This window comes from Brienomyrus brachyistius, chromosome 22, assembly GCF_023856365.1.
Source record: "Brienomyrus brachyistius isolate T26 chromosome 22, BBRACH_0.4, whole genome shotgun sequence".
Taxonomy (NCBI): Eukaryota; Metazoa; Chordata; class Actinopteri; order Osteoglossiformes; family Mormyridae; genus Brienomyrus; species Brienomyrus brachyistius.
The window spans coordinates 2867688-2894445 of NC_064554.1; the positions used below are offsets into that span (position 1 = coordinate 2867688).

At 43.7% G+C, this 26758-nt stretch overlaps 3 protein-coding genes across 8 annotated transcripts; all 3 read right to left on the bottom strand.

Annotated features, from left to right (window-relative positions):
* Window positions 1-865: 865 nt before the first annotated feature.
* On the bottom strand, window positions 866-14034 carry triobpb (TRIO and F-actin binding protein b). Of its 5 annotated transcripts, XM_048992045.1 has the most exons (13): window positions 12873-13642; window positions 12101-12321; window positions 11816-11872; window positions 11262-11330; window positions 10912-11001; window positions 10674-10783; window positions 10138-10516; window positions 9467-9707; window positions 8748-8859; window positions 7747-7906; window positions 6275-6388; window positions 3074-3160; window positions 866-1995 (listed from the first exon to the last, which is right to left on the bottom strand). In XM_048992045.1, exons 1-13 carry the CDS (start codon window positions 12979-12981, stop codon window positions 1834-1836), a joined length of 1911 nt encoding a protein of 636 aa, XP_048848002.1. In that variant the 5' UTR covers window positions 12982-13642; the 3' UTR covers window positions 866-1833. The 5 variants fall into 5 exon arrangements, with proteins under 5 accessions (XP_048848002.1, XP_048848003.1, XP_048848005.1 ...); XM_048992046.1 differs by lacking the exons at window positions 12101-12321; window positions 12873-13642 and adding an exon at window positions 13761-14034; XM_048992048.1 differs by lacking the exons at window positions 12101-12321; window positions 12873-13642 and adding an exon at window positions 13672-14033.
* Window positions 14035-14273: 239 nt separating this feature from the next.
* LOC125718285 (serine/arginine repetitive matrix protein 2) lies at window positions 14274-21713 on the bottom strand. 2 transcript variants are annotated; one of them, XM_048992023.1, is made up of 9 exons: window positions 21601-21713; window positions 20885-21053; window positions 19241-19380; window positions 18789-18973; window positions 17063-18581; window positions 16565-16942; window positions 15615-15771; window positions 15201-15275; window positions 14274-15033 (listed from the first exon to the last, which is right to left on the bottom strand). In XM_048992023.1, the coding sequence occupies exons 2-9, from the start codon at window positions 20999-21001 to the stop codon at window positions 14908-14910; spliced, it is 2697 nt and encodes an 898-aa protein (XP_048847980.1). In that variant the 5' UTR covers window positions 21002-21053; window positions 21601-21713; the 3' UTR covers window positions 14274-14907. The 2 variants fall into 2 exon arrangements, with proteins under 2 accessions (XP_048847980.1, XP_048847979.1); XM_048992022.1 differs by having other exon boundaries at window positions 16565-18581.
* A 359-nt stretch (window positions 21714-22072) lies between these two features.
* On the bottom strand, window positions 22073-25415 carry nol12 (nucleolar protein 12). Its single transcript, XM_048992077.1, has 6 exons — window positions 25229-25415; window positions 24800-24905; window positions 24008-24056; window positions 23684-23826; window positions 23463-23545; window positions 22073-22665 (listed from the first exon to the last, which is right to left on the bottom strand). Exons 1-6 carry the CDS (start codon window positions 25309-25311, stop codon window positions 22458-22460), a joined length of 672 nt encoding a protein of 223 aa, XP_048848034.1. The 5' UTR covers window positions 25312-25415; the 3' UTR covers window positions 22073-22457.
* Between the last annotated feature and the right edge of the window lie 1343 nt (window positions 25416-26758).

A 26758-nucleotide genomic window follows, 5' to 3' on the forward strand; every position in this document is an offset into this window, starting at 1 on the left:
TTTAAGGAAATCAAAACATTTAAATTTAGAACTTACAACACTGTGGTGGCACAAGGGGGCACAAGTACCTTAGTAACTCAGATACCACTCGAGTACAAATAAGGCACAAATAGAGTAACTGCATGAAACATGAACCGTTTTCTGTTTAATTAATACATTAAGTAAGAGTATACTACTGAGTTATTTTTGCCCCTCAAGTAAAGTCTTTTTATCACTGCTTTTCCAGTGATTATTGTGTACTCAGCCCTCCGGACCACCCCCCAGTTCAGTCTCAGTGGTTCAGACTGTCCCCCCAGCCGCTGGCCCTCCCTCAGGGACGCCATCCCTACACTGCGAGTATAATTGTATCTGCCGTGTGTGTTACTGTTGCGCTTAGTGCTGAAGATCTGGTTTTGCACATATTACCATTATTTTTCTGCTGGAGGAACTATCTAAATAATCCATATACTATTGCGTGCAACAATAATCTTTAAGTTTTACTTTGATCTTTTTAGAAGCGGGTGCAACACCAGATGAACGGCAACTGAATAAGGAATTGAACACGGATTCAAACATTATTACGAATATGTTAACATCCTGTTAAGTTCATTAGGGCACTTGAAATATGCACCGACTGTTTGTAAACAATTTTATTGCAAATAAGTACACTTCTGACCTTTCCCATTTCACTAATTATAAGAGATGTATGACTTTACAAATTCAATATATAAATCATAAAAAAATTTAACTTAGTATTGGCTCATATCAGCACTCTAGTGGCATGCGCAATATTCACATCCTCTTCCCGTCATCAATAGTGTTCCCCGTGTTTCCCTCTTAAGATCTAAACTACAGTCAACCACTGCTTAAAAATCAAGAGAAGCACCACAGTGAAAATAAACCTTTATTGACAAAAGACACAATTGGCTGCAGTGCCCCCTACTGACTGAAACGGGTTGGCATGTGTACCAGGCTCCCTGTAACCATTCCAGTTTAATTTGTCCCAATGTGTTGCAATTACAGCCATGGTTGATCACACATTTCAACAGTAAAGTTTAAAAAACTAAGCAAACACAGCATCCCTCTCCCAAAAAAGGAAATAATCTTAAAAATATATCTATATACAGAGCTCATTTAGAATCCTACAATACTCACTCAACCATCCAAAACACTATTTCTTATATTTGATATGACTCCGCACACACTGGGTCCATCTGATTATCCAAGGCTGCAATGCAAAGTGACCAAAATAGGAAATTACTCATGCTTTACTTTACACTCACTGCTCAGAAGAAATTTCACTTAAGAATTCCTAAAACACCCACTGCCTAAAATCTACATTTCATTCTTTGCTTGCACTCCCACACTTGCTCACAGCTAAAAAGTGCAGGCTGACATTTGGTTGACCCAGTGTAGAAAATCGACTAGCTAAAGCATATCATCGCACTTTCCTGACAGGTCGGGACTAAGAGCTCAGTCCCCCATAACAGCATCTTGTGAACACAAGGCTGCACCAAGGCCCTCTACAATGGGTTGCATCCTCGAGACCTGGAATACCCTTGTAAAACCTTTTTTTTCTTAATTTTAACAACCAGTTTTAAAGACCTTTCAGTGAAGGTCAGTCAGATTCCGGAAATTTCATCACCCGGGCTCCATTCATCCAAAAAAGAATATAGAGCAGTCAGACCAGTGTGGGAGGAGCTCATCTAGGAAGGAGGAGAGCTCATTTTGTGGGGGGGAGGGGGAGTTCAACAAAGCACGACATAATGATTTGGGTCCACCCAAGATCCTAGGTGAGGGGGCGACTCCTCTCCACTTGTGCACTCAGCCCTCCGGACCCCCCCCGATTCAATCTTAGTGGTCCAGGCTGTTCCCCAGCCGCTGGCCCTCTTGAAGAGCTGCCATGGCCAGCTTCAGGTGCTCCTTCAGGGCTACCACCTCCCGCTCGCTACGGCTCTTCATCCCGCTCAGCTCCGCATGCACCTCCTTGTAGCGCTTGCATGCCTCCCGCTTTTCCTGATGGAGGGGGTACAGAAACACCATGTGACCATTTAGGCCGATTCTAAACCATAAGACAAACGAGAAGCGGCACCGCCGGAGCAGGGTGAAGCAGGATGACCTTCTCTTTAAGAAGAAAATCATAACGTAATCTGATAGGGTCTCTGCGTCTCACATACAGGCCATTTTAACACAGAGCCAAACAAAATCAACAGCCTGTTCACTGTTCATGTTACACAGGAACCTGAAGATGCAACAGTGGGACTTCATATGGGATGTTCATAAGTGTGTCTGATCCATATGTACTCCCCGGTTCCATTCTCACACGCACATATGTCTGTATTCTTATTTTTGTGGGAACCATTGCTTCATTTCCATTGTGCATAACCCTAATTCCAACCAAGGCTGCAAAATTCTGGGAATTTTCATTGGAAGTAACAGGAATATGTATGGCAATTAATGGGAATGTGTGTGTGCATGTGTGTACATATCGGGCTACACTGGAAACCAGAAGAGTGAAAAACTGAAAATTGGAACCTGAAAATTACAGGTTAGCCTATAACGCGGAACTTCAATGTGCTTGAGGAAAAAAAAGCATCTTTATGGGATTAATAGTGATATCATTGTGTAACCAAGTGCTTGTAATAATTATGTGAGTAAAAACACCCCAAAATAAGCATATGCATCAAAACTCACTGCTTATAAGGCATATTCCATGTTGCATTATTCATACAGTCTGTTTTCTTTGACTTCTGTCAGCTCAAGTGGAGTTCCACCGAATTCAATATTTCCAAAATTCCCCAGCTTAATTTGCCATGGAAAGTTTCCAGAAATTTTCTGCCCCTTTGCAACCCAACCTTAACCCCCCACCCAGCCCTAATCTTAGCCTTAAGTAACCAAACAAAATATGACTTTTGGTATTTTTAGTTTTTTAACCCCAGTTACAGATTTTTATCACATTAAGTTTCCCCTTGTGGGGACTGAAAATAAATTGTCCCTACATTGTCAAAATAACTGGTTTTTCTGACAATGTTGGGACATTCGGTCCCCACGATATAATATATACATAACCCCCCCACACACACACGGCCAGTACCATGTTGAGGGCTTGCAGCTCCTCTCTCAGGCAGCCGATCTCCTTAAGCAGATATTGCACCTCATTCTCCTTCATCCGCAGCAGCACCTAAAAACATAATAGTGTTACTGTGATCATCCTGCTATCAGTCCAAATAAAATCTTAGTTATGCAGTTACCAGCACTGGTACTCTATCGCAGTGTTTTTCGACCACTGGTCCACTGCAATGCGGCAGGACAATGTGGTTCGGTCAATGATGGGCCACTGCACACACCTGAAGCCCCTCAAAATTCATAGAGGCTATAAGGCCAGGCGATATGAACAATGTATCGACTTAACATATGAAAATAATACGAAAATGAGACATTTTGATAAACTGTGGATGTGGTACACTGCTCGATAGCACACATCAACCCATCTCATCACAGAAACAAGCCTAATTCCACCCAATCATACAGTATCCTTTTAAGAATGGACACCCTCTGCCCAATCAACGCGCAGCAAGGTTGATTGAGTTAACGGAGCACGCCACATGTTACTCTTTTGGTAAGAGTATGGAAGAGATGAGTGCCCCCCCCCCCCCAGAGAAAGCTTCAAATGGCAAAGTGACAGCTCAGCAGGCACATCATCTTTAAAATGGAGATATTGTGGATAACAAAGGGTGGTGTGACGGAACGTTTTGCAGTTTAAAGTCCGACGCAAGACCGGTGTTGCGTGTCAAACTCTGCCAGAAACTTATGCCAAGCTAAACCTGTAGCATTGTCAGCCAGCAGAATTTGCATTCTTACAGTCTCAAACACCAGCAATTACGGTTTCCACTTTCAATCTGAAGAAATACGGGACAAATCACTTCCCAAATGGGTTGACAGGACGGGACATAGCATTTTATTTGACAGACGACAACTTCACCAGCAATGTGAAACCCGTTTCCTACAAGGAACAGCGAGACATTTAGTAAAAAAAGAAAACCTAAGCGATGAACCATACTGTCTGCCCTTTGATGACAAAGTTCATTTTCGCATTATTTGTTAAAATCAGATTTCATTTTGCAGTCTATTCAACTTGTTGCCTTTTTCATGCTCTGAATATTTGTACGTGGAATCCTAAGAGTATAATAAACAAAAACGTAGCTTTGAAGTTAGAAATGCTGCACTGACACATTAACTGCTGGCTGCCAGGTGTCAGGATTCCTCCTCATTAGAGCTGCATTAATTTAGAAAAATCCACTCTTCAAGCTGAAGATGAATACGCTGCTACTTCCTCTGTCATTTTGTTTTTTTTTAAACTGGCTTCCGAGGTCATACTGTAGCTTCTGTCCCAACAGAACAGAGAACAGCACCTCTGTCCGGAAACACAGGGCAGTGATTCATCTTGACAGCAGTTTCATGAGACCTGCCAGGCAGGGCCCTGAGGCACACTTCAGGAGAGGCACACTGGTGCTCTGCGTGTTCAGGGAATGATGCGATCGAACGCGCACGCCAAGGAAAGGGAAGAGATACTACGCACAGCAGCCGGTTTGTTAACTGGAATACGGCTATTAACTGGCATGTGATATAAATAAAAACAAGGAGACTGTCAGTTTAAAGGGGGTTTTCCGTAACATCTCTGAATTACCCTTTGTCTTTGGGTTTCTTCTCCTTGCACGGTGTGCCGTGGGTAATTATAGGTAAATGTAAGGTGCTCCGAGGTAAAAATGGGATAGGCTCCAGACCCCCCGCGACCCAGCAGGATAAGCGGTTTGGAAAATGGATGGATGGATAAAAAAAAACAACTGAACTGAAAAAGCTCTGGAAAAAAATGAGACCATCCTATATTATTTTTATAAAAATCTGCATTTTTAAAACCTGGTTTGATCTTGGGTGTGCTGGCAGAAAGCTACTCTGTGAGGCAGGCTGCTTCCAGGCTCAAAGTTTCTATGACAGCAGTACACAGGACAAGGTGAAGCAGGAGACACTGGGACCATAAACCAGTCAGGAAAAGGGCGGAAGCAACTTTCTAATGCCAGAGATGACTGTCAACTTATCCGACAGTGAATGATGAATCAGAGGATGACATCAAGTGACCTTCAAAAGAAATGGGAAACATTAAGTGCAGGAGCAAAGACCCATAAAGTCAGGAAGAATCCCTTCAGTAATGAGAAGCAGGGAAGAGCCAGGCTAGAGTTCGCAAAAAAATGTGTATTTTACACAGAAGCTTACCCATAAAAATGAGTGAAATTGAAAATTTTGCTGGGGGTCTCAATTTTTTTCCAGACCAGTATAAGCATGTGACTCCAAGCACATGTTTGAGATGCATCAGACCATGTCAGGGAGCAATATCTCCTAAAACGAGTGAAGCACAGACACTTAAACGTTTATAAAGGGAGACCAGGGCAGAGAGCAGGGGAGGTGAAAGGCCCACAATCCCAAACCCGTAATTCTGCAGAAGAAGGTACTCATTTGGTGCAGACCAGACAAGGCCAGAAGTGCATGTTACCACTGAAATCCCAGCAGCCACATGAGAGAAAACTCTTTTTAAAAACGTTTTTCATGGAGAAAATATTTGGCTTGGAATCGAGTTTGCAACAGATGCTACTGCACAAGTCACTGACATTTGGGAAGATTCTGGAACTACAGCCAGCTTCATAACAATCGTCATCTTAAAAAAAAAAAAAAAAACACTTTGCATAATAAAATAAAAATATGCGGCCTTGTCATCCATCAGTTAAAGATTTATTTTGTTTTAATTTTAAAGGAGTTCCTTTGTTTATCTGTTCCATCCACCCCACCCATTCGCGGGAACATTCAATGGAGGAAAAAAATGCTATCTGTAGCTGTAGAAACGATATTATTTACACAACAGACTAACAGCAGAATCGTGCTGCCAAAGCAATGAATGTAAAAGTCACCAGGGTTGCCAGGTTGGCTGCAGATCTTCCTGAAGCCCTTGACAAATGACTTTTTTTAGATGACAAAGTCCTCCTCCTCCTTTCTCAGCGCCAGTGTGGATCACGGTCTGCACTGGTGGTCTTTCTGCTCTAGGTGGTCCATGTCTGCACGGCCTTCCATCTAACTCCAGTGTTTCCTCAACTTTCACTGAGTTGCCAGTTCTTATCCGCAGTCCAGTACCGGTTTGACGAGACCCTCTCGCTGCTTTAGGCGGGACCTGATTTCCGCTCCCCTTGACTGAATCCTCCCCACCCCCACCCACCGCAATCGCGACTGCTCCCTTCCTGAAACTCACCTCCAGGTGACAGGAGTCGGGCTGACGGCCATCATGAGGGATGCCATCTGACCCCGGGCTTTTGGCCAAGGAGTGCATCCGGCTAATCTCCTCCAGCAGACGGGCCTGGAGCACCTGAGAGGAGAGGAACTGAAGGATCAGGGCTTACCGTGCATGTATACACACACACTGTTGTACCCTTATCTTTGTGGGGACTCTCCATTCATTTCTATGGGAAAAGCCATAATCCCAACGATAAAACCCTTAACCCCTACCCAGCCCTAAACTTAACCATAAGTAACCACACAAAATACAAGACTTCATTCAGATTTTTATAAAATTGAGTTCCACCTTCGGGCGTGTCAAGTGGGTATGGAAGGCCATTTGGGACTTAACGTCTACTTTGACGTCTGTGTCAATACCTCAGACAATTTACCCCTTAACACATATATTATTTACATGTTTAGCCGTTCGAACGTCTTAACACGTCTTAAAACAACGTGTTAACGCGGCCAATTTGAACTTCTGAAGACGTTTAAAATTGGATACTACCACTTTATCGGTTTTTGAGGGGAAGTCCTGCAGACAGACATTGCAAGAAGAGAAAGATGTTCCTCGGTCACTAGATAATGACCTCAGGTAGCTGACTGACTGTCACTGTCTGATCCGTTCCATGTTTTTACAGTTTCTTTTTTTATAAATTTTGTTAAAATATGTGGGAAAAAAATAAACAATGCAATCACAGAATAATTATTTTGCATTTTAAAATAGTTTAATACTGCAGCACAGGAACAATACATGTAAAGTATGGCAAGGCGTTTTAACATTTAATAGTTAGACTGGATATGTATTGCAGATATCTCGAATACAATTATTCCTAGTCAAAAAATAGCATTTCAGATATCTGTTCTGCCAGTGTAAATAAGCCCACGATTCACCCCTCCAACAAATGGACTGTGCCCAATACAACGTAATACATACGTTGCCTATACGTGATAACAATGTAGGACTCACATGGCGACCACGTGACTACAACATACATGGCACGTACTGCATACATATAGCCCCTACGTCAAAAGGGGTGTGTATGTTTATGCCAACCAATAATATAGATGCATTAAAGGTACAAACATCTTAAGAGGTTCAAATTGGCCGCGTTAACACGTAATTTTAAGACGTGTTAAGACGTCCGAACGGCTTAACACGTAAATAATGTACGTGTTAAGACAATTTGTTTGACGTGTTGACACGGATGTCAAAGTAGACGTTAAGTTCCAAATGGCCTTCCATAGGTGGGTCTAATTTTACAGGTATTTCAGGGTTCTGGGTGAATCAATGCAGGTAATCGCGATTAACGTGTGACTACGTGTCCTGAGTTTCCTGGCATTGGTACTTCTGTAAACTGAGCAGGATTAAGCATCACCATTTACAGCCCCCACTATCCTGGCACACAACTAAATGGCACTAATCAGCACCCCCCCCACTTCCCTCACCTGGTTGTCTTTCTTCAGCTGCTCCATCTCTGCTTCCCTGCGGCTGAGCTCTCTCTCCCGCTCCCCGCCACTCTGCATGGCCCGGTTAAGCTCCAGGCACTTCTGAGAGTACCTCTCAGACAGGCCATCCAGCTCCCTCTGCTGGGCCTGCCGCTCTGACCTTAGGGCAGCAGGGGGCGCCATCACAAACAACATCATCAACTTGACATCAGCTCTCAAAATCAGTTATTAAGCCTCAAAATTGGCACAAAACATTCTAATTGTAAGACTAGACATGACTTTAGACACACACACGTATGTATTAATATTTTTTGAGGACCATCCTTCCATTTTTATGGGTAAAACCCTAATCCCAACAATGACAACCCTATCCTCTACTCAGCCCTAACCTTAAACACAAGTAAGCAAACAAAATGCAAGAGTTTTGACATTTTAAATTTGAGGGCAGTTACAGATTTTTAAAAAATTCAGTTTTCCCTCGTGGGAACCAACAAAATGGTGTCTACGATGTCAAAAGAACAGACTTTTATCACATTGTGAGGACCGACCCCACCATGCAATATATACATAACGCATGCATGCACGCACGCACACAAGCACGCACGCACGCACGCACGCACGCACACACACGCTTTCTGGACCATACCTCTAACACCTCCTCATGAGAGGCACACAGAAAGCGGCAGCATGCATGATGTGTAACTGATAGACCGAAACCAAAGTAAAACTGAAGCATAACCCATAGTTCAGCGGCTCCTACTGTAATACCCCCCCCAGCCCGTATCCTGCCACCCACCGGACTGCAGTGTTTTAGCGCAAAATGCAACGGAACCGGTCCTGAAGAATGCGACGCAGCTCTCGGGGCTTCTGCATTTTCCCACCCAGCTCCGCAGGATATGCGTGGGGCCCCAATATGTGCCGTTAGCGAGTTACGCAACACTGCAGCCTGGCATCTGCCAGAGCCCCACCCCCATCCACCAGGGGCCCTCCCAGGTGCTCACTCCTGCTGCCTCTGCAGAGCCTCCACATCTGCACTGGCCCCCACCAGCCGCCGGACTGCCTCCAGTTCTCGCTCCGTCTCCTCGCGGTGGGCCTTCTTCAGAGCTTCCATTGCTGGGGAGGGGACGAAAAAATAATAACATTCATCATCCAACTGCTTTCCCTCAGTGTTGGGGGGGGGGGGCACAGGGTGCAAGGCTGCATTACACCAGTGATGTTATTTTAATTTTTAAGTTTGTTTTTCACTTTCATGTTCTTTTCAATTTTTATTCAAAATCCAGTATAATGTGTGGTTTCATTAGTTTTGATTTTACAAATATATTTCAATTTAGTTTTAGATACATATTACTTTCAGGTTAAGTTTTAGCAATTATATATTTAGGGATAGTCCTAAAGTAGTAGAGGTATTTCATGTCTGACGACACGTAATGTACTAAATGTCCTCCAAATGGGGAAAACATGTCCCAGGTTGTATCGATGGTTATCTAAAGATAATATACTGGATTATATTTCCCTGAATGATTTCTGTCAGGGAAGAGAGATAAACATTCATTCCTTTAGATGAATAGTACTAAAAACAAAAGATAATAACCCTGGGGTACACACTAGACAGTTCTCACATGGGGATGCATCTGATAAACACAGTTCACACACAGCAGCAGAACGACAGGAGTCCCTTGGTCTGCCTGGCCCCGCCTCAAGCCACCTGGCCCCACCTCACCCTGCGCTGTGGCCTGTGCTTCCTCCTTCAGCAATCTGTCCCTCTCCTTCTCCAGCTCCCGTGTCTCCCTGTCGTGTCTCCTCTGCAGCTCGGCCAGGGCATGCTGGTGCGCCCTCTCCATGGCCTCCAAGCTGCGGCCACATGGGGCCTCGGGCCCACAGTGACCCATCCCCCCTACTCCTCCTCCTCCTCCTCCTCCTCCACTCTGTTTTCGCTCCAGCTGCTGCCTCAGAGACGCCACCTGAACAACAGAGAGGCGGAGAGAGGGGTAAAGCAGGCCGGCATGGTCACATGATTACCAAGGGGGAGGCCTGAACAACACAGGACCTGAACACACACACACACCCCGTTTATCCAGACTTTCCCTCATTATTAGCAATGGTAAAACAGAGCTGCAAAAGATTCCTTTTTCAGGTGACTATTTTAAAATACACTCCAAAATCCACGTTAAAGGCTTCGTAATGTGCTATTTTGAGAGAAAATGTGGAACAACGTGGCAAAGTTAAACTCCCCTCCTCTGATGCTTATCTACTCTCTGGTTGCAAGGGAACAGGAGGCAAGCAAAACTAACCCAAGCGGCAGCTAGACGCAAACCAAAAGCGGCGGGTGGCCACACACTGGGTAGCATTTTGTTAATTTGCATCTGCAAATTAAAAATCTGCTTCACTCACTACCTCCCTCTGCAGCGCCTCATTGGCCGGCTGTCCGCCCAGCGAGCTCATTGGGGGCAGGGAGCACATCCTCTTCACTGGAAGCTTCTCAAACTCCACCCACTTCTTCTCAATCTCCTCCTCCATTCGCTGCCGCTGTTCCATCGTTGTGCCTGGTCCTTTCTCCCGAGCCTGCCCCTCCCCCGCCCCCCGGAGAGAGGTGGGCATAACCCCAAGGGCCACAGTCACCGGCGCTAGCTCCACATAGTCGAACCGCCGCACAGCAGCCAGGGCGGGAGGGGTGGCTGCCCCGGTCGACTGCCAGGAGGGCTGTTGACGGGAGGAGGGGGTGCGACCAAGACTATGGGAGTTCTCCTTGTCACTACTACTATCCGGCAGTCTGCATGGGAATGAGAAGACGATGAATCAGACCACTGATTTACATGTCCCTAGGTGTGTGTAGCGATTCACTGTATACACCTGCTGCCAGTGACGCAGCATGTAATCACTGCACTGCTAATGGACAAGGCCCATGCAGTGCAGCACCGTGCACTTACTGTGTGATGTCGGGGGTATTGCCAGTCCGGACGCTTTTCCTCAAAACCTCGATCCAGTTCTTGCGAATTCCAGCAGTCATGGCAGAGAGGATGAAGACTGCATTCAGGGTCTGGGGGGGGGAGGGGGGAGGGCAAAAGCCAGATGATAGTTAAGGGAGGGGGGGTGCAGGAAAAGGAAGGATTTCAGTTGACGCAACACGAAGAACAGCAATGCCAAGGACCAATCAGGAATGTGCACCTGTATCTGGAAGCCATAGTTCTTTTCGACGTCAAACTCGGTCACATTCACACAGGACCTCAGGTCGATCTCCCCATCCAGCTCATCCTTCTATTGTGGGGGTGGGGGACAGAAGATAAAATACCAGACGCCAAGCGAAGGCACGCGAACTAAATTTACATGAAAGAACAAGCAGTTGTGAAAAGTTAATTCATATTCCTGTAGTAGGATAAAGATGTTGCTATAGTTACCAAATATGAAGCATTGCTAGAGCAAACCAGAGGAAATTTTAAAGTAGGAAATAAAACATCCATCAAGGGTTAAATACCATGTAATAAATGTATTAAGTGCCAGTATAACAGCCAGCTCACCTCTTCTGCTCCTGAATCCCTATAGTATTTCAGGCTGGAGTCAGTCAGCACAAACCAATGTTTCTTCCACTGTAAGACATGGAATCCATACCGAGGTATTACCAAACACAGGGTCTGATCTACTCGTATACTGACTAAAAACCAGTCAATGACTGACTGACCTTGTCCATCTAACATATGAACAAGTCTATATGACCACATGAATGATGTGTACATATCAGGGTACATGAGCCCATATGACAGAATGATGTAAGAAGTGGATAATTACACGGTCTTATTACAGCATCACCAAACAAACCTGTTTACAAAAAATACAAAACTGAACAGAACAGCAAAACAGTTTACCAAAGTATTCAACATTTGAACATTTAAATAGATGTTGGTACAATAATACTCTGACATTAATAGTTAGAGGGACCTTAAAGATGCCAATATTCATAAAAGGTCAGCTCAGTTAAAGCAGGATGACACAGTCACTTCAGCTGATTTTTAAAAAGGATTGTTCAATAAAAACTCAAGGCTACAGGAGGGACAGCGAGAGTTCGGTTCTGTACCTCTCCATTTTCGTCAAGCACTGACATCCACCCCTTCTTAAAATTAAGGAGATCGGGCTGCAGAGAGAGACAGAACACAGGTAGTCAGCTGTCAAGCTCATTTCTGGGTGTGAGGAAAGATCTTTGTTATAAACAGACAATACTGTTCCAGTGAAGTGCTTAACTGCAAGATCATCCACATTCAAAACTACACAACTTTTAAAATTAAAAACCATCTTTCCTGTGATACTGTCAAACTGCCGTACACAATTTACGTGGCGTTTCTGTGCTCCTCACAACACACACCTTGGAATGCATCTCATGTAACACATGATATTTTTGGAGGAGCTGGTGAATAATGGCCCAGAGGGCCGTGAACGCAGGAGTGAATAAGGTCAGGGTTGCTGAAAGTCTGTGCAAATGAAGGAGTGCACACAGCTGTGCGCGTCTGCGTGTACATGTGTGAATGCAGGAAGAAAGCGAAGAGGCGATATATGACAAAATGTGTGAATAGCTGCAGGAAACACCTAAATGAAGAAAAAAAAACACGAAACAGCAGAGAAATTCAAATACAGAGCAAGACACCAACAACAAAAAAAATCAGCCCTCCAGATTGTGGTTTCAGATTAAGAAAGCTTTTTATATTTACATTCCTCAACTTCTGTTTTATCTCTTGCTGCCTTATGCAAAGTTTCCTGACCCTCAGACAATACTCTGCATTACTCTCAGCTAAAGTCGACATCAAGTGATTTCTCAAAACAATCTTTTCTTATTCTATATTAATTACATATACATATATACGTATATTATGTATATATTTAAAATTACACTGGACTAGTGTTAAGGAACACCTCATAATTTAAAAGGTTCTCCCTGTATCAAGCAAGCAACTCTGTGTAGAGTAATATTTACGTCTGCGTAAAATCCGACCACTGATCGACCAACAGAAACGCAGAGTTTCATGAGAAACTAATATTGAGACGGAGGTTAAAGTGCGTGCAACGGAGTAATTTAAAACATGACAGCTAACATAAAACATGGCACTACACGACGAAGTACGTATTCAGGAAACACCTACGGACAAAACGAAGAGGAAGAAGAGGAAATGTAGACGTAAGCGACACATAAGGGGGCTGATATGAACGGACAAAATTTATGCCAGTTTCTGGACGAAAGGTCCCATGCATTTAAATTCAGCCGAATGGACAACGATACTGCCGAGACACAAAACAAACAAGAACCCAAAGAAGCTTGCTGATCCCCAAGTCACATCTCCGGGAAACCTGCTACCCAAAATATCCCATATCTTAATAACACCCATCAACAATTAACAGCTAATTTTAAAGAAAATGAATAGTCATTTGTGTATTTGGGTTGAACTTGTTACAGATGCGTGATAAAACGTCGTTTCCTGGATACTAATTTCACAGCACGGTCCAATAAACACGCGTGCAGAGACGCACCACGCAACCCCATCCGTATTTTGCGCAAATGATATCGGCGGATACTGGTAGATATGTGAAAGGGTATAACACAAACTCGTCAAGGTTAAAATACAAATAACGAAACTACACAACTGCAGTATATTACCAATTTAATCGTACTCCAACCGCATAAAGACACACCCACTCCTCCGCCCCACCATTTACTTTAATCAACTTCTCAAAAGCGTTACTTGCATATATGCAAAACTCAAACGAAACTTTAACGCCCAAAAACAATACGGAGACATACACAATATAGTTAACTAAAAATCACACTCTCCACAAGTCATTCCCTTAACTACAACCTTTCTCTTAACTACAACCTTTTTTTGCCAACAAGCTAGCTGGGCCAGCCTACTGATCATTCACATTTCAAGAACAGACAAGACTTACCGTCATGTCAGCCAGGTCCGGAGGACAGATTGTAAAACAGAGGCAGAAAAAGATGTTAAACACACAAAAATAATCAGATGTTAACTAACCAAGTTTTGTGTCGCTGGCACGGTTGTCATCATAAACGCGTTGCATTTATCTATCTACATTGATATAATTCATGTGCTAGCGATCCTGATGCCAGCGGTGAAAACCAGCATGTTTTCTCGGCCGTTTCAGCCCTTTGCAAAAACGCCTAATTCATAATCCGATTATATATCCGAAAAAAAGCAGATCTATGTTTCTGAACTGAGACGCCGATCGTTCAGGTTTCGATAATCCGCAGCTTTCACAACTTCTGACAAGTTTGCAGCACCACCACCCAAGAAAGACTGGTTACTTCCTGGGCGGATCCGCAAACCTATCAGCTACGCCGCCGGCGAGCGCGACTTGACGCGCTAGTGGTCAGTGTTTGATGGAGGTGAATTTTGCACCGTGTGCTTGTAAATAAAGAAAAGGCAAGAACGTACATGCCTTATCTTCACTTACAGTAGGCTAATTGGGCCGTGCAGTCTCCGTTTTAACGTATCAGTACTGATCACTTTGTTCTTAGGAGTCAAACTCTTCCTTTATAAAGGCATCTCATATCTCGGCAGGACGCTCCACACGCACAATGGCGGCAAATTTATCGGACAAATGTACGCGTGTATCAGGCCCTGCCAACTAAGGGAAGGATGACTAATTGCGTAAGAGACGGACAGCCACCGGGACATCAGCTGCTACGGCTATTCACACAGCCTCAGTGCGGGACAAGTGCCAATATAACTAATAAACAAAAATAAATAATGCAATAAATCTATTAAAACTGAAAAAACAAGCAATTAATCTTCCTAAAAATTGGAAGTAGCAAGGCTATTTACCTTTCAGGTACACACTTGATATCTTTCAGTAAACAATTTATCGTAAATGTATTTTTAATATATCAACTATGATTTGAGTTTTAGCATATATAACATTTACAGTTCTGAGCACTAACTAGGGGCGTCTGAAAGTACATTACCCCTATCTCAATGCATACATGTTTTACTTTAGAATGTTATTTTAACATCAAAAGTGTCCCGTATCTATATCCCGTCGATATACCAGTATGACCTGAGTGCAATGATGCGTATCATAACCATACGACAGCTGTGCCCTAAGGAGGGGAACTAACATTACTGTCGGACTAATCGGTGGGTCTTTCCCATGATGAAATCTTTACTGGAGCTTGCGCTTCCTCAGCAAAACAATGACGGTGTGGTAAGGGATGCTTGCCTTTTCACGCGCTTCGTCTGACGGGAATCTGGAACGGCAATTTCCAGCAGTTCTGTCTGGAAGCAGCTCCTGTATTTCCACAGTGTTAGAATTCACGCAATTAAACAGACATGCTACGTTTTTAAGAAGCAAATACTATACGTCACATTACACGTGAAATGTGTTGAAAAAAAGGAAAATTAATTGAGAAAATAGCGATAAATATTTAAATGAAATGATTTATTTCAATGACTGACCTGAGAGGGTCCAGATGAACGTTTCAGCTGTAGCTTCCAATGGTTACCTTCTTCTTGTGAGGGACTGCTTGATCTCTAGTGGTTAAATGAAATGTTGAGGTTCTTGTTATATTGTGTGATAACATACAACAAACCATACTACTATATCGTTGTTCTATATTGTTTTTTTTTTCAGTGTATCATACTTGAATGTGTTAGTATTCTTATACAGAACATTTAAGGTCAATTAACATACCATAAACTGACTGACATCGACTTCTTTTGTATTGAATGTGGTTATTATATTGCATTATTATATTATTGTATTCCAGCACAGAAGATTCTGCTCACAGAATGCCTCCTGTCTACTGCTGTGTGAGGAGCATTAACACTATTCTTCAGCAAGTATCATTGTGTCCTTTTTTTAATCCACACCTGTGTATGGAGAGAGCTGCTGGACTGGGTCCTTGTTAACTGGCCAGCCTCTCTGTCCTGCCTGTGCCGCTGCCCCTGGTCACATTCCCTTCCATTCGCCTTTCCCCGTTCACCCAGCCCAGCCTGGTCCCTGTAGACTTCCTTTGTCTGGGTGTGACTGTAACAGACCACGAGCTTTAATACTGTACATGAAGACAGACAGACAGAGACACTGGCCCAGGGCTGCAGTGTTTCAGCAGGAGGTAGTGCAGTAGACAACAACCTTGACTTTTAAACTGGAAACGATCGGTTCAAATTCCAGGAGCCTCCTTGCTATAGTACCTGTGATTCAAGCCATCAACTTGTGCTGAGTCAATAGCTTCTCTTGCTATATACCTGTTGATGTCAGCAAATTTTTGCACCAGCCCTCCTTGAGGACTGAGTGACTGATTATAGAATAGACGCCTATGTGTAGGCAAATAAAACTGCAACCATTCAGTTAGTTTGTGCATAATATCTCTGCCTCTATATCTCTAAGGAGGTACTTATTAGATTATTGCCAGGTCTAGTCAATCCTATCTGTGACATAAGCACTTGCCTAGGGTGCCTTTTTGCCTCAGACAGGGGGGCGCTGGCGGTGATAGTCGCCTAGGGAGCTACATTGGCAAGAACCGGCACTGCAATGAAACTGGCTGATGAGTATCTGATAACATCAGTTTTTGGAACAAAAGCTTGGCCTACAGGATTGGCCGTAGCCCCCACACTACACTGTGGTATGCTAACATTGCTGAAAATGACAAAAAAAAAACAGTTATGCTATATCTCTCCCATTAGCACTTTTGTCTTCGTCTTCTTGAATTACACACTCCATTTTCATTATTCACTTTTGTGTTGCCAGACCACCCCTTAATCCCTACTGCTTGTCATTTATGTAAATCACCTAGAACAATTGTATACAGATGATTGCTTACCTTGCCGGCTTATATAGTTCCCCCTTTGCCAAGATATGGTTCTGAGATCTTCCAAACTGCCCTGGACCTTCCCTTTCATATATTGTTTTGACCTTAGGAAGGTCAGCCATGAGAGCATATTCCTCCTTGTTCAGCCCCACATACAATGATCCCCCAGAGAGGTGGCTGGACTCAGACTCCAGGGAACTCTGGGAAGATGTGTACTGCTGTGACTGGGGGGAGAGACCTGGGTTATGATGAAATGACTGTCGATGCTCCAGGCTGGGGGTATGGGGCTCCAGACTCCTTTGTCTGCTATTGTTCCTACTGCCGCCCCTGCTGTTGGCTTCAGAGGTGTTGAAGGTTGGTTTGGAGATATGTTGTCCCTGACCTTGCCTCCTGGATGGGGAAGAGCTACGTGAGATGGGGGGACTGTGGAGCGAGTTTGAGGAGCTGCGCCAGGAGCCTGGAGAGGGACTTGATTGAGAAGTAGTTTTTTTTATTTCAGAGGATACTGACCCCGGTCTGCAAATTATATCAGTAGCTTTCCTTGGGGCTGGCTGGTTGGTATCATAGACTTTACGTGAAGGAGACGAGCTACGACTGTCGTAGGCTGGGGTATTAGACAAGCTGTTTGCCCTGGTTTTAGGTGGAAATGATGGACGAGGCAAATCGTGACTTTGCCTTGAAGGGGAGGGACTCCTGCTGTCATGACCATGAATGCCTGCTGTACTTTTCGTCTCGGTTTTACGTAGGATGGAATAGTTTGATGTGTTATGACCTTGCCTGGAGGGAGATGAGCCCCGGCTGTCGAGACTTCGACTGTTGCAGTGCATGTTTGAGTCTTTTTTCAGTCGCTCTCCAACTCTTCTGGATGGGGTAGAAATTTGGCTGTTATGGCTTTGAATGCCAGAAGTGCCTCTTGCCTCCGATTTCCGCAGGATAGTTTGACTTGAGGTATTACAGGCTCTCCTTGAAGGGCCTGAGCCATGGCTGTCACGGATAGAGGTATTGGTAGAGTTTCCTGTATCGGTTTTTCGCAGGATAGATTGGGTTGGGGTGTCATATCCTTTCCTAGAAGGAGAGGAGCTACGGCTGTTATTACTGTAGTTATTGGTAGCTAATTTTGAGTCTGTTTTTCGCAGGAGGGTTTGGCTTGGAGTCTCGTTTATTTTCCTAGATGGGGAGGAGCTACGGCTATCACGGTTATAACTGTTAGGAGTGGTTTTTGTGTCTGTTTTTCGGAGGAGAGTTTGGCTTGGATTATCACATCCTCGTTTTGATGGTGAAGAGTCGCGACTGTTTGACCTCATTCCACTGGAGACATTCACATCCTTTTTCCTGAGAGAATTTCTTAGGTTTGCAAAGGAGTCAGTTTGTGAATATGAGCCAATAGAGTTACCAACTGATTTAAAGTTTTTTGATACGCTAGCAATATCCAAACCTCGTCCATAAGAATTTTGGGACGGTGTTCGAGGCCCTTGACTGGACCCTTGAGGAAAGTCAAAGTTCCTCCTGCTGGACATGCCTGACTGGTCAGCTTGCCTGAATGGAGAAGCACTCCGGCATGGTGAAGATGATCGAGAAAACGTACAGCCCTGCTTTTGCAAATTTCCGGGTTGCTGATGGGTTGAAGAGTAAGACGACTGCTGTCCTCTAGAGTAAGAGCTGTCACAGCGTCGATGCTGGGGTGACTCCAGAGATTCTGCCTGTCTAAAAGGGGTGGGACTTAGGCTTCTCTGTCCTGAGTCAAAATTCCAACCGTAGCTGGATTCTGAGAACCCCGAAGGTGGGGAATTTTCCAGAGATGGATCATATCCTTGTGTCTCCGAGCTCCGCCTCTGAGAGGGTACACCAAGGTCTGGGTTCCGAAAGGGGATAGTAGCTTTGGGTTCTGGACTCCGGTGGCTGGGTAGGGGGTGGCCTATTTCTAAATGCCGATATGGTGCTGGTGGCTTCTTCTCCTTAAGAGAATGGATACCTCCGGCCCTTCCCAGAGAAAGGTAGCCACTGTCATGGTCTTTTTGTCCTTTTGCTCCTGATGGAAAGTAAATACCAGTCATGAAAAGAACATGATGAAGTTTGGAGCTAGATTTGTACAACAGTGTATGGTACAGGCAAAAATCACACCATTTTTTCAATAGTTAGGAATATATCCAATTAAGTCACGTGGTTCAGTCCTTACGGTTCTTGATTGGTGTCACAATCATACATTGTGAGGAGTCTAGGAGCAGCAAGGCCAAACCTGCTTGTCTAGAAAAGCCATCTCTGCTCCGTGCCTCTTCCATCCAAGCTTGGGGGTTGGGTCTGTGGGGAGCTGGGTGCAGACGAGTCATGGTGGGGTAAGATGCTCCGTCCTGGTGGGCAAATTCGTCTTCCTCTTGGCTGAGCGAATCGCTGAGTTCAGGGAAGTCAGATGGATCTTGAGTGCTGGTCAGTTGGGATACAAATAGGGAAGTTGGGAAGGAGAAAGTGACAAGAGAAAAAAACAGACAAATAGGGCAGATAGGTGGCTAAAACAAAGTGGAGGCAAGGAAACGTATCAGGTAGTTATTAGAGGACTGAGGACATGGGGTCAACATAAAGATCAACACTAAGAAACACAATCACAAAAGAGACACAGTACAAATACCGAGCTCAGATAAGCTCTTCCCTCTCAATAAATTCAAGCACGGAATTTCAGTCTAATAATTCAACCTGTCTGTGCTGTCGTCCTCGTCACAGATGTAAAGTTCACAGTCAGGACTCAGGATGCACAGGGAACCCTCCTCGCAGCCCAGGTGATCCCTGCTGATGTCACAGTAGCTGCTCACCACTGACAGGTCATCTGAATCGTCCTGATTGGTGGAGGATAAAAATAAACATCCAATGAAAGAAAAATTGTGAATGATTATTTTGCACATTGCTTTGGAATATAGGTAAATTTGAGATGTTGTGGTAGTCCAGTACACGAAAAGACATTTAAAGTACCAGAAATTCATCTTGATTGAAGGTAAGATTCATGATTAGAAAATTGACCAACAATTTTCTTGTAAGTAATACGACCAGTCAGTTCTCCGGGTTTGGAATCTTTTGACTAAATAACTTAACATTCCCGAGACTAGATACCGTTTAGTTTCAGAATGCCGCGCTTTAACATAAATAATATATAAAAGACACATGTGTACTGATATAGAAACGCAAACACAGTCATATGAACTTACTTAGTATAGCGTTGGTCTGGAGCTCCTATTTATGAATCCATTGCAAAGCCAGAGATACAACAAGGCACACAACGTCTTCTGTGTCCTTAGCTCTCTCTGCACTCTTTCCTTCTCTAGACTACAGGGTTACACTGCTGTAACTCAAGCTATCTTATGATTATTTAATTGCAATGCTTTTTTGTTTTATGTTTCTTATAGGCTCAGTCGTCTTGATCTTCTTGATCTCCCCGTCTGCTAAATGCAATGGTTTGATGTGTTAATTCTCGACTAACTTTCTGACGCTCGTCTGTTGGGTATCACGTTTGTCTTTGAGAACACACACTTCACAGAAGTGCTAATCATCTTACCACTTAATTGTTCAAGTCAAATAATGTTCTTACATGAACACCTTTAAAGAGAATTTTTTCCCTTTTTCATCCCTTTTCACCTGCTTTCCTCATACCAAGTACGTAATCTTTTGAACTTTTTATCCACTCACCTGAATGACTATACAAACACTAAAACCAAAAAAACTAAATTAAAAGGACAAACCGAAAGACAGACAAGGGTGAGAGAACCAGGCAGCCAGATGACTAACAAAATGGTGCTAGAGGGCCTGCTAAAGCCATGGACCTCCTACAGGTAAACGCTCCAGTTCATAAGGAGGTATCCTAGCATTACTAATGATGACTTTGAATTTATGAGCAAACAGGTCGCAGTCATTACCCCGTCTCATGCAGACTCCGTCTTCATATTACGCTCCTATTCCCAATGACACTGTAAGCTACCTGTTCTCGTTAATTTATAATCAGATTGTGTGCTCCTGTCCATTCCCCGCCTGTGGTTTTTAACAATCCTCCAGCAGCACTGGCGTATAGTTTAACTGGGTATAACTTCACCTGCCGTGGGTTTAATATATTCAGAAATACGGTCAGGACTCGAGGACGTCTGTGTTTCAGGCCCAAATTAGGATTTTGGGAAATAGATGGATGTTCCACATCTGCTTCGACCTTTAAATCAGTTGAGTCTTGATTCCTTGTTGTCATGTTGTTACTCCCTACTGTTCTCGCTCAGCCTGGTTGTGCCCATTTCCTCCTCAGCTCCGTTCCAGCCCATGTAGAAATCCCCCAGATATGGAACACCACTGTTTGTGACTCACCCGCTGTGGCACGTTGGCATGCAGGTGCCTGAGCCGCAAGCAGGTCTGGCAACGGGACGGGTCGAAGATATTGGGCTGGAACTTGCGACAGTAGAGGTCTTCGCCGGCAAGTGGCATGTCGCATCCGGAAGGGGCACACAGTATCACTCATTGCCCTTCCCAAACCCTACTATCAAAACAAGGGATTTATAAGCACGGCTCGGTGTTGTATGAGATAGGAATCAACATAACACAGAAATACAGAACTGGAAAAAGAGGCCTTATTGATCTCGCCATGGTGAGACAGTAGCAATGGAAGAAATGTATTTTTAAAAAAGCTGCCTGCAAAAAAAATGCTGCTTTCTGTTCACTACAGGTCCCTGTCATCGCAGTTGGGACAGATGCGACCCTGCCGTATGCAGCAGGACTGTAACTGCAGCTGTGCGCAGCTCTGTGGACTGTATTTCACAGCTCAGCAGAGCCAGAGACTCATTCGGGCGGAACAGCGAGGTCATTACCTACGCTACCCGAACGAAAACACAACAAAGAGCTCTTATACACTTTATAGCGTTTCAATTAACTTAATCCACAGTTTCACAAATATGGAAAAACACTGCATCAAGACTTGCATTATACATTCATTGCAATAAAAAATGTGCAGTTCTGGAATAATAAATTATAGCACGTTCCAAGTTCATTTACAGCAAGAAAAGCCAATAAAGAGTTTCTAACAATACCTCCCATGTCAGTCACCCTCGGTCAGATCCAATCCATTTAAAGCCAGAAAATAATCTGTCTAGCAGAACTCGAGGCAGGCCTGTTCTTGGGGTACTTAAATCCCCCCAGGGGTTCACAAGCTCATTGGCTGCTCAAACAAAGGGAAAACTGCTACCCACATGGTTGGCCATTTTGGCTCAGATGGGGACTGCTACATAACACCCCCCAATAACCCATAAGAGCCAACATGGCACCCATGGCCTGACAGTTTCTTGCCCAGTAGCTGTATTGAATATCATCTGCTATAGAAAAGTAGACGAGGGACCTTTGGGATGCACAGATGGCAAGCATACACCTACAGCAGTCTACATAAATAAGTAAAATGGTGGGGTTTTAATAAACTGGGCAACTGGATGGTTCAAGTGTCTGTGAAATTTGTAAATTAACATTTCTCTCATGCGTTATCAACTGTATTAAGATCATCTCAGGATATATCGTATCACTCGATTTATTTCTTCAATTGTTGGAAGACACAATAATCTTGTCAACTGAGCTGTAGTCAAAAAGACAACACAGGTAGGGTTTTATTAACAATGTGAATACATTAATTGTTCAGGTTTATACACAAGTATAGTACAAAAGCACCATGAGTAAAGAAATCTAAGACAGATGTCACTGCTCATCATTACAACAACAACGCGCAGGTTTTGCAGGTCACAGTCGATAAAGAGGTCATATGGTGCTCCAGTGCTGTTACTTGCCATTTCTTTCCAACCTCCTTTAATTAGCTTACAAATCTTCCGCTGCGGAGCTCATCACAACTGCTTGGTCCCCGAAAAGCCCAGGCGACCCCGACACCACCACCTCCCTGCCCCTCTCAGTCTTCATGGTAGGTCTTCCTCCCCGTCCGTCTGCGTCGCTGTTTCTTGCTGGTTCGCCCCAGTCTGGACTTCCTGTCTGTGGGCCCCAACTTCCTGTCTGGCCCCCGGCCTCTTCCTGATCTCTCCTGCCCCCGGTCCCTCACCGTCCCTTTCTTCTTCCGCTTTTTAGTGCGAGCGTGGAGGGAGGCAGTGAGAGAGGACAGCCTGGGGGGGGGGGGGGGGTGGGGGCGGGGTGCACAAGAGTGGAGAAATTAGTAAGCAAGAGAAACATCATGCATAAAGTTTCTTAGAGCTGTCACTGCAACTCTATACAGGAATCTGCATATTCTCCTTGTATGGTTTTTTTTTCGTATAAAACGTATAATTTGGTGCATGGAGTCATACGCTGTAGTGAACTACTGTCGCTGTTGGTCATAATGCCAATGAGATTAACCAAACAAAATATAAATACTGCTTTATATGCGCATGCACATACATAAATGCGTCTGCTATGATTTATAAGTCATAACAAACATAACATTTTAAAAACAGAGACAAAGAGATGCACTTAACCAAGTAATTGGTGGTGAGATTGTTTTGTTTGTCATGGAAGCAGAATGTGCAGAAATTAAATACATTTAGATTTAGAGTTATTAGCCCTTTTAACAGAGCCAGTCTTAGGCTGGGAGGGGCCACAGGGAATAGAGCAGTTTTTAAAGCTCACTGTTGTGGCTTTGAGGATGCAGAACCTCCTGTGTTGCAGGTTTCTTCTGGTTCTTTGGTTTCCACCAAACAGTCCACAGATTAGCAGTTAGGCTAACTGGCACCTCTAAACTGACTATTGTGCGTGTGTGTGTGTTCTTCCAGTATGTTCCCCTGCCCTGAGCCATATGGCACCTTGGACAGGTTCCAGTCCCCCCATTAATCCCTGGGGGTGCAAAACATGAAGGGAAACCTGACTAAGGAGGCTGTACAGAGTCACTCAGACACATTATACAGGTGTTACAGGAGGGCGGTCCTACTTTTTGGAAAGTATCGGTGCTCTGGCCGTCTTTGGCACTGTGCTCACTGCATCCTCCTTCTCATTTTCATTAACGTCATCTGCCTGCTTAAGCAAAAATGCACAAGAGAGAACAAATGGGAGTCAGTTCTGCATGCAGTTGAAACATTAAATACCTGTCAGGCTGGGCAATAATATTCAACAGAGCGTGGAATCTGTAAACACCAAAGAAAATGCAGAGACCTGAGCATTCACTGGCTCCAGACGACTGGCCGCGGTCAGGTCCAGGTCACTGATGGTTGTCACGGTGACAGTGTGGTTAGGGAAATCATACTGAAGCGACTCTGTCGTGTTAGTAATCACGTCCTCCAATTCATCTGCTTCTTCTATGTAGAAATATCACACAAGAACACAGGCCAGAGATGTGATCGTGTTTGAATTGCCAGGATATCATCATAGAATGGGCGTATTCCATCAATAGTAAAAAGTCACAATCGTCAAAAAGTGGATATACATACTCATCAGCAACGACAATATATCAGAGACATTTCATTCCCAGTCACTTACTGAGGGCCTCATTTCGCTCCTTCAGCATCTTCAAATACTCCTTATGTCTCTATAACAAAGGATAAAGATTTTATTACTTCCTAATAAAGTTATACCATTATGTTTCTGGGAACACCACACTGAAAAGGTACAGATAACAATACCTTTCTTGTCCTTATCCTAAAAACTTTATTTGAATTGAATTTAGTGATTAATTGTCGACACACCACAGCACACAGTGAATAACAACGAAATGTGGGAAGATGGTGGTTCAGGAGGTAGTGCTATCATTCGGCAACCAGAGGGTTGCAGGTTCGAGACGCAGCAACCGAAGTGTCCTTGAGCAAGACACTGAACTACAAATTGTTCCAGGTGAGCAGGTTGGCGCCTTGTATGGCAGCCTCCGCTGCCGGTGTAGGAATGTGTGTGTGGATGGATGAATGTGAGGCATAAAATGTAAAGTGCTTTGAGTACTTGTAAGAATAGAAAAGTGCTATATAAATGCAATCCATTTACCATTTTCTCTGCATTTAACCCATATGTGACAATGTGACAAAGCAGGGGGCAGCTAATTCAGCGCCCGGGGAGCAGTGCTTGGGGGCGGCACCTTTCTCAGGGTACCTCAGTGGTGCCTTGCTGGTCTGGGATTCAAACCTGAAAATTTTTAATTACAAAATGCGTGTCCATAACCATCAAGCCACCACTGCCCACAGATGTTACAGATGCTCACAACCCAAGCAATGAACAAAATGAACTAAAACGATTTCCTCTCACACTAAATCCCACTGGCCAGCACTACATTTTCCACGGTACCTCTTCTCTAACCCTCTTCCGTTCTTCCTTAAGTTTGTTCTTAATTTCCTCCACTGCAGCTTTCCGTCTCTCCACTTTCCTCTTGTGAAATCCTGTCAGGTATTCTCTGAGGAGACAGGAAGATGTTTCGAAATGAAGTACATCAGAATAAAAGTGCAATAACTTCAATATTTACAGTAGACGATTAATAGCGTAATATCTCCCAAAGATAATAGAGAAATAATACAAATAACGAGTGTCAGGCATGATGGTTCACTTGCTAAACAATATGTATTGCAACTAGCTTTACATGGAACGCCGTACTTCATCAGTAGTTTCCTAAACTGTTAAAACGACTATAATGTATTTATCTAGATAAATGACATTTGTATGGGCTTTCTAATATGTTAAATGTCTCAGATTAATAAACACTGCGTTAAGTAAACTTACTGACGATCCGTCTCGTTGAACGTCACAATACATTTGTTCTCCCTATTTTTTCCTCCCGGCTTTGATTTTTTCTTTTTGGCCATTTCACTCAGAGAAATAAATACCAAGCAGGTTCGTTCTTCGCGCACGTGTGGCGCTCGGAGCTTGGTGACTATGTGCTTCCGGGACGCCGAAGATACGTATCCGGGTCGGACACATTACGTAGGATATGAAGTTATACAGCAGACGTTGAATTATAACGATTTTAAGGAGCTATACGACATACACTGGATATACAAATTAGAGAACAATTTATAAACACTTGATTTTTTTTCATAAATAATGATTTCACAGATTTCGTTGCTCAACATTTGAAGGAATTGCTGTTACTTCTTGCAGTCTCCTCCACAGTTCAGTGACTAGAAGGTTTCTTAGCCATAACTTTGTTGCCAAGGATTTTCCAGAGGTTTTCTGTTGGGTTTAGACCAGGACTCTGGGCTGGCCATTTAATAATTTCAATGTTTTCAGTTTCAAGGAACTGAAAGGAACTGAACACATGGAAGGAACCACATGTTGTCAAAGAAGGTTCTGATAAAAATTTGCATTCACTCTTCCATGTAGCTGTATAAGAGGCCCAAATCCCGCTGCAGAAATCATTCCCCAAACCATGACACTTCCTCCTCCACCTTTCACTGACTAAACACAGTTGGGATTCAGTTTTTCCACAGTTTGACGACAAACATAATGCTTCCCATCAGACCCAACTAAATTAAACTTGCTTTCATCACTAAAGTGAACTTTGGATCAGTTCTCCTCTGTCCTCACAACATCCTCATCAGCGAAGTCTAGTCTAACCTTCTGATTCTTCCTGCTTATGAGAGGTTTGGTCACTGCAGAGTAGGCTCACAGTCCAAATGCTCTTAAACGTCGAGTCACTGTATGAAAAGACAGATCCTTATCCTGTTCAGCGCTGAATTGGTGAGCAATTCCAGCTGCAGTGTAGAGACGATTCCCCATTGACATTTTCTGCATTATCCTGTCCACTCTTACATTTGTCTTTCGTGGACGACCAGCCTTCTTGGAGAACTTAAATGAGTTTGGGACGTTGTAAAGGTGCAATATATTAGAAATCACAGATTTGGAACGACCAGCTTCTCTTGCTATGGCTGATATGGGTCATCCATTTGGCCTTCATCTGGACAACCTACTGCCACAGGGTTTCAGTCACTTTAGAACAGCTCAATGTCTTGCAAAGTCATTGATACCTGGAAAGTTAGGCTGACAGTTAAATAGGGTTTGTCAAATAATTAAGCAAATTAGCACTGGCTGCCAGATTTACACCAATAACTGAGAGGTATCTGAATGTGTTTTTTCAAATATTTAAGTTTCTTATACTGTGCTTCTGAATTTATGTAACTCGTAACATGTGGTTGAAATACTGCTCTTTTACTCCTGTTTGGATAACCTCCAAATATAGAACTACGTAGTGACCTTGATATTCAGGAAATTGTAGGTTGTTCTCAAATTTTGATTTCCAGTGTATAAAAACAA

What these genes read in the sequence shown, in the direction of transcription:
- triobpb (XM_048992045.1), bottom strand. Translation starts at nt 12,981, where the DNA reads ATGCATGGGACCTTTCGTCCAGAAACTGGCATAAATTTTGTCCGTTCA. An exon ending in AGGCGCTGCAGAGGGAGGTA is followed by an intron (nt 9,708 to 10,137) that starts GTGAGTGAAGCA and finishes TCTGTTGTTCAG; the next exon opens with GTGGCGTCTCTGAGGCAGCA. An exon ending in CCGACTCCTGTCACCTGGAG is followed by an intron (nt 3,161 to 6,274) that starts GTGAGTTTCAGG and finishes TTATGTTTTTAG; the next exon opens with GTGCTGCTGCGGATGAAGGA.
- LOC125718285 (XM_048992022.1), bottom strand. Translation starts at nt 21,001, where the DNA reads ATGCCACTTGCCGGCGAAGACCTCTACTGTCGCAAGTTCCAGCCCAAT. An exon ending in GCAGCTCTCTCCATACACAG is followed by an intron (nt 15,276 to 15,614) that starts GTGTGGATTAAA and finishes TTTAACCACTAG; the next exon opens with AGATCAAGCAGTCCCTCACA. An exon ending in GTTCATCTGGACCCTCTCAG is followed by an intron (nt 15,034 to 15,200) that starts GTCAGTCATTGA and finishes GTGGAAATACAG; the next exon opens with GAGCTGCTTCCAGACAGAAC.
- nol12 (XM_048992077.1), bottom strand. Translation starts at nt 25,311, where the DNA reads ATGGCCAAAAAGAAAAAATCAAAGCCGGGAGGAAAAAATAGGGAGAAC. An exon ending in TTCAACGAGACGGATCGTCA is followed by an intron (nt 24,906 to 25,228) that starts GTAAGTTTACTT and finishes CTGTCTCCTCAG; the next exon opens with AGAATACCTGACAGGATTTC. An exon ending in GGAAGAGGGTTAGAGAAGAG is followed by an intron (nt 24,057 to 24,799) that starts GTACCGTGGAAA and finishes CCTTTGTTATAG; the next exon opens with AGACATAAGGAGTATTTGAA.